Source organism: Caloenas nicobarica, chromosome Z (genome assembly GCF_036013445.1).
Source record: "Caloenas nicobarica isolate bCalNic1 chromosome Z, bCalNic1.hap1, whole genome shotgun sequence".
NCBI lineage: Eukaryota > Metazoa > Chordata > Aves > Columbiformes > Columbidae > Caloenas > Caloenas nicobarica.
In genome coordinates, this window is record NC_088284.1 from 94,291,715 (window position 1) to 94,297,221 (window position 5,507).

Here is a 5,507-nt window from a genome sequence, read left to right on the forward strand (position 1 = left end):
TATAAAATTAAAATCATTTACAACCTATTCCAGTATTACAGGGGTTGGAAGGGGTAAAAACACAAAAACCAAAAACTCAATGAAAAACAAAAAGCTACACTTTGATAAATAAAATACTCAGCTTTAAAACAACTGATTTCTGTTTGCCATTAAACTACAGTTGGTACATAATAGCTGCCACTGTGAACACCCCACAAGTGCCCACCTCAGGAAGGAATGTAACTTCCAACTTGGTTGGGAAAGGGTGGGAGAGGATGGAGGGAGGGGGAGAAAGCAGAGTGTTAAATCAAACAGGATAGAAAAAAGTTTTCATAATGGGAACAAACATTTATCTGATCACTTACAAACAGAAAACAGTATATAATTAGATAAGGTGCTCCAAAAAGAAGCAGTAAAGTTGCTCCAGTACTATGAAGCTTTAAGTATGCTTAAATCTCTGTTGCATTAGTGTCCAGTTGCACAGTGCACTCTCATAACATCTCGATGTTGCCCTCAAATGGGCAAGGCACCATTTCCATCAGAGGTCCTTTCTCCATGGCTGGTTACTTCAAAATTCTGTTTAGCATCCCACCCCCAACACAACTTAGTCCCTAAATTTGTGAATGTCATTGACCAGTCTGTAGTAGGGATACGCTTCACTCGCGTGCGGACAGTTGTAGTTGCAGCGGCAGGACTGGATCATCATGACACTCTTGGTGAAGGTTTCTCCGTCGTCACAGCGGAACCTGATCTTGACAGTCCTGGTCTGCAGGGGCGTACAGCACCTGCCATCCACGCAGGAGCCACAGTACTTGGGGCGGTACTTCTTCACACTGGAGCATCCGGCATAAGTAAACTTCACTGGGGATGGGGACTTCTTCGTCTTCGTACATTTTTTTCCTTTCTGTAAAAGGAGAGGTGATAATATTATTAGCAAGAGATTCTTCTCCAGCCTTTACCCTCTACCCGAAGCAGTTCGCAAAGAAGAGGAGCACCAGAAGAGTCTGTATTTACCTTTAGGGAGGCATAGCTAGGCTGGCCACACGGCCTCACTTCACATATCCTGGTCTCTTTGATGAGCTTGCAGTCGGGATTGTCATTGGTGACCCTCGTGGAGATGCCAGTTCCACATGTCTTTGAGCACTGGGACCAGGACGTTGTTTGCACAATGCATTTGGGATTCTCAAAAGCTCGGCTTTGTGGCTCAGATCCAAATACTGGAAAAGAAAAGGAGGGCTTAGCCTAACTATATCCTGTCACTGGGTTTCTTTCTTTCCATGAGGGTCTAAGGAGTTGTATAGCCATCTTCCCACCTCCTCCCTGTAACTGTCACACAGATTAGCCCATACTCACCAGGTAGCATTTTCAGGCCTCCTTTCACAATGGCAATTAGCTCGTTGTTCCTGGTTAGTTCACCTTCGGAATCATCCAGACCAAACTCTTTGCTGAAGAAGCCTTCCAGCTCATCCAGCGCATCCTTGCTTTCATCACAGACCCACTCTTCACAGCACTGCCCGGGGACTTTGACCAGCCTGGGGCTGGAACAGCCCAGGTTAGGAAGAGAGAGCTCCTGCGGGCAGAGCGGGATGCAGCCCACAGCTCCATCTATGCACGTACACTGGTGTTTACAGTTCGGCTGGAAGCTTTCGCCGTTCTGGTAGATTTTGGAGTTATATTCACACGGTCTGCCTTCGGACTGTGCTGCAGAAGTTAACAGAGAGGGAAAGGAGGGAGTCAGCGGCTGGAATCGCTGGTTCAAGCACAGGTATTTGCTGGTCTGTTAAATTCAATTTACGGTGGAGCTCCCTACAACCCCCCGGAGACGCGGGCCCCGAACAATAACTTAGTCAGGAATCACTTTTCCTTATGTGCGTTTAGCGGAGCCCAGACATACTGAATCGCATTCCAGACTGCTGAAGTCATGTGCCTTTCTGCCAAGCTACCAACAACAAAGCATAACCATACATGGACTCGAAGTTACTAAACTTCGGCACTACGGGGACCGGGGTTTTCTCCCGGGGGAGGCGGAGGACCGGCCGCTTACCTCTGCAGATGCCCTTGAGCGCGGCGGGGCTGGCGCCGAAGTTGCACTCCAGCCCCTTGGTGTGGTCGCAGGGCTGCGCCCGGCTGCAGTCCTCGTTCAGCTGCTTGGCGCAGACCTTGCAGCAGCCGCAGCCGTCCGGCACCAGCCCCACGCCCGGGGCGCACTGCGGCACGGCCGCCGGGCACTGGCACACGGCGGGGCAGGGCGAGCCCAGAGCCTGCGGAGCGGAGCGGAGCAGAGCGGCGGTCGGTGAGTGCCGGGAGCGGAGCCCCCCCCCGCCGCCCACCCGCTGCGGGCAGAGCCGCGGCACTTACCAGGCGCGCCAGGCAGAGGAGAGCGGCCGCCAGAGCGGAGCGGGTGCCCGCGGAGCCCATGTCCAGCGCCGGCGGTGCGGGGCGGCAGCGGCGAGCGGAGCGCGGCCGGCGCGGTCTGAGGCAGCGGCGGGCGCGACCGCCTTATATGGGGCGCGGGGCCGCCGCGTGCGCCGCGGCGCTGACGTCGCGCGTTCCGGGCCGCGGCCGCATCCAGCGCTCGCGGCATCCCAGGAATGCGGCTGGCGCGCGCGGCCGCCCCGCCCCGCCCCGTCTCCCGGCACCGCGGCCGTGGCGGCGGAGCTGCCGCGGGGGGTCCCCCCGGCCCCCGCCTCCGCCCGCCCCTGCCGGCCAGCGCGGGGGGGGGGGGCGGGGGAGCGGGAGGTGGCGGCGCGGGACGGGCTCCTCCCGCGGGGCGCGCGCCCGGGACGTGGGGTGCTTTCCCCGCTGTCCTTGCAGACGCGCCGGAACACGAGGGTGTCGGAACACGGAGCTTTTCGCATGCGCTGCCGCGCCGGTGGGTGCCGTGCAGGAGCCGGCCCCGGCCGCCCCCCGCGCCCGCCCACCTGCGCTGCCGGCAGCAACGGAGATGCGCATCTGTCCCCCCGCACCGACTGCGGCCCCGCGTTACGGGCTGTGTCGTACTCGTGACACTTTCCACAAACGAGCCGGCGGTACCCGGGAGCCTGCCGCTGCTGCCGCTCGAGGGAGAAACGAAACGTTTCACGCAGAGCCCAAGCCTGGCGATGCCCGGGGCGCACCGAGGTGCCCACTTTTCAGGCCAGAAATGAAACCGCAGGAAATCCTGGGCCCTGCAGCAAACGGCCCTCTGTCGTCCTGTTTATCACTGGTTTTAGTGTCCCTCGCTCAAGTTGGGGGTCCTCGAATAGTATTTATTTCCTTGTTTAAGTTTAGGATTTGGGGTTGAGGAGAAGAGTTAAAGCTTCTGTTGTGGCGTCTTTTCTTTTCATGGCTCTAAGTATTTCCAGATGGGGATTTAGACACCAGACGTAACAGTATTTCCATATTTGGTATAGCAGTAGCCTGCATTTTTCACATTTTTCTGCTCTGTTATCCAACCACAAAGCATTCTTGACAGCTTCAGATGTTGTTAAATATAGCCTTAACTTCTGTTCCCAGGGCAGGAAATTCTTTGGAATTCCTGTTTTTCACGCAATCTGTCTATCATGATTTAGGAGAATTGTGCTGGAGGAGCCAACTGGCGTTATACTGCAGTTTGCTCCTTTATTGAAAAAAGCCCAGCAGTTGAGTCTGCTACCCAACGGCGTTACAATAAGTCCCCATTCCAGGGATTTTTCTTTGCAAATGAGATTATTGTTCCTAACATAAGTTTGGGGTTTTTTTCGGTCGCCTTCAAGGCTGGAAGGTGGAGAAGCAGACTCAGAGGAGATGCGAAACTTTGCAAAAAATCCTCCAAAGCCCATGAAAAGCAGAGAGGGGAGGGGGCGAGGGAGACAGTAGAGAGGGAGGGGATGCGAAGAGAAGGGGGATGTGATTAACCTGTCTGCGTAGCATTTCCATACAGTAAGTGTCTGTGCGCTGCTCGTAAAGGATGGGCATTTAGGGAGGGGACGCAGCAGCAGCCCGGCTGCTCGGAGGAGCGAAGCCCAGACGTCTCGTCGCCTGCCCGGTGCCACAGCCGAAAGGGTTACTACAGAAAGGACCGTTTCACGGGGACTGAGTGGGGACTGCGCACATGGCTGCGGTAAGTGCTGCTCCCGGCAGCGCAGGGGCCGGGGGTCGCATCTGCGTGCGCGCGCCTGTGTGTGCGCGTTGTTTTGTGTTGTGTTTTAATAGCAGCAGGAATAATAAGGCAGCCTTGTTGGACCTTGCCGGAGCCGCAGAAAAGGGGGTTTGTTGTTGTCTTGAAAGCGCTGCTCCTGGCCGCGGCTGGGGCCGGCGGAGTGCGGCGGGGGGACGCGGCTGCGGGGCGGGCGGCACCGAAGGGGCGCAAACAGAGGGGCCCTGTCTGTCCTGGGCCGGGCCGGGCCGGGCCGGGCCGGGCGGCAGCGGCAGCCTGGAGCCTCGCGGCGGACTTCCCAAAAACATGCACCGGTTTGCTTCACCTCTCCAGCGTGCACCTTCATCTGAGCGGCTCCCGCCCCGGGGCGTGAGCGGGGCTGATGTGGCCGGCACATCCTTGTCCACCGTCCCGCAGAGACCCGCGCGGCTCCGCGCAGCAGCACGGGCGGAGCGGCACCGGCAGCCCGGGGCGGGACGGGACGGGACGGAGCGGGACGGGACGGGACGGAGCGGCCGCTCCCTGCAGGGCGATGCCGTGACCCCGGGCACGGAGGCGGGGGCAATGCGGTGGGCATCCGCGTCGGACGAGACGCCGGTGGCGCTCCCGGCCCGGGCTCCGGCCTCGTCCTCCTGCTCCTCCAGGGATGTCCCCGCGGCGGCGGCCGTGCGGGGCAGAAGGGCCCGTGTCCCCAGCACTGCTCCCTCCTGCCGGGGGTGGCCAGGCCCATGCCCAGGCCAGGCCTGATGGAGGGTCCGCATTATGGTTTTGTTGTTGTTGTTTTTTGTCCCACTCCCCCCTTCAATTTATTATCTCTGTGTTTTTATTCAAATAAATTAGATCGATGTTTTGCTTTGTGGTGGTTTTGTGGCTCAAGAAAGGCGATGGGGTGAAAGCTGCAGGCCCTCTTTGCCCAGAGCTTGCTCTTCAGAAGGCAGCAGTGGTTTTCTTCATCACGTGTATGCCCCAAAATTTGACCAGAAGGGACAATAGCTGAAAGGGAAATTTAATCTTTAGTTACATGCAGCTATCTTCTGAGACTGCCAACATATACCATTTAGTGCCATTTCTGATGACAGGGGGTATTTTATGTGTCCATTAAGAATTGGACAGAGACCACCAGCAAACGTAGATGGTTGCCAGTAATGGTAGTAACGACTTTCCATCCCTACTGATTTGGCTGAGCCCCAGCTGGTGATGAGGAGGAGTGAGGCTCAGTCCCGTTTCCAGACTCCAAGCTAGCTGGTATGCCAGGCTTCCCTTGGGTTTGTAGGTGTGTGGTTTTTTCTATGGTATTTTAGTTTTAAAACTCTAACAGTGGTTTTTAGATGGAGAGTCTGACTGGTACTTTTTTTCCCAGGGTGACTCTATACACAGCAGCATTGTGTTCAGGAGGAACAGCTTTGTGATT

The 5,507-nt window shown here is 56.7% G+C and overlaps 2 protein-coding genes across 2 annotated transcripts; one reads left to right on the forward strand and one right to left on the reverse strand.

The window, feature by feature from the left end:
* On the reverse strand, positions 1-2,546 carry CCN1 (cellular communication network factor 1). Its single transcript, XM_065655937.1, has 5 exons — positions 2,338-2,546; positions 2,024-2,240; positions 1,333-1,680; positions 994-1,196; positions 1-883 (listed from the first exon to the last, which is right to left on the reverse strand). The coding sequence occupies exons 1-5, from the start codon at positions 2,395-2,397 to the stop codon at positions 584-586; spliced, it is 1,128 nt and encodes a 375-aa protein (XP_065512009.1). The 5' UTR covers positions 2,398-2,546; the 3' UTR covers positions 1-583.
* A 24-nt stretch (positions 2,547-2,570) lies between these two features.
* Positions 2,571-4,911, forward strand: LOC136002142 (uncharacterized). The gene is made up of 3 exons (XM_065656976.1): positions 2,571-3,099; positions 3,868-4,060; positions 4,153-4,911. Exons 1-3 carry the CDS (start codon positions 2,571-2,573, stop codon positions 4,841-4,843), a joined length of 1,413 nt encoding a protein of 470 aa, XP_065513048.1. The 3' UTR covers positions 4,844-4,911.
* The last annotated feature ends 596 nt before the right edge of the window (positions 4,912-5,507 follow it).

What these genes read in the sequence shown, in the direction of transcription:
- LOC136002142 (XM_065656976.1), top strand. Translation starts at nt 2,571, where the DNA reads ATGCGGCTGGCGCGCGCGGCCGCCCCGCCCCGCCCCGTCTCCCGGCAC. An exon ending in GATGCCCGGGGCGCACCGAG is followed by an intron (nt 3,100 to 3,867) that starts GTGCCCACTTTT and finishes CTGTCTGCGTAG; the next exon opens with CATTTCCATACAGTAAGTGT. An exon ending in GGACTGCGCACATGGCTGCG is followed by an intron (nt 4,061 to 4,152) that starts GTAAGTGCTGCT and finishes GTGTTTTAATAG; the next exon opens with CAGCAGGAATAATAAGGCAG.
- CCN1 (XM_065655937.1), bottom strand. Translation starts at nt 2,397, where the DNA reads ATGGGCTCCGCGGGCACCCGCTCCGCTCTGGCGGCCGCTCTCCTCTGC. An exon ending in GCTCAAGGGCATCTGCAGAG is followed by an intron (nt 1,681 to 2,023) that starts GTAAGCGGCCGG and finishes TAACTTCTGCAG; the next exon opens with CACAGTCCGAAGGCAGACCG. An exon ending in CTAGCTATGCCTCCCTAAAG is followed by an intron (nt 884 to 993) that starts GTAAATACAGAC and finishes CTCCTTTTACAG; the next exon opens with AAAGGAAAAAAATGTACGAA.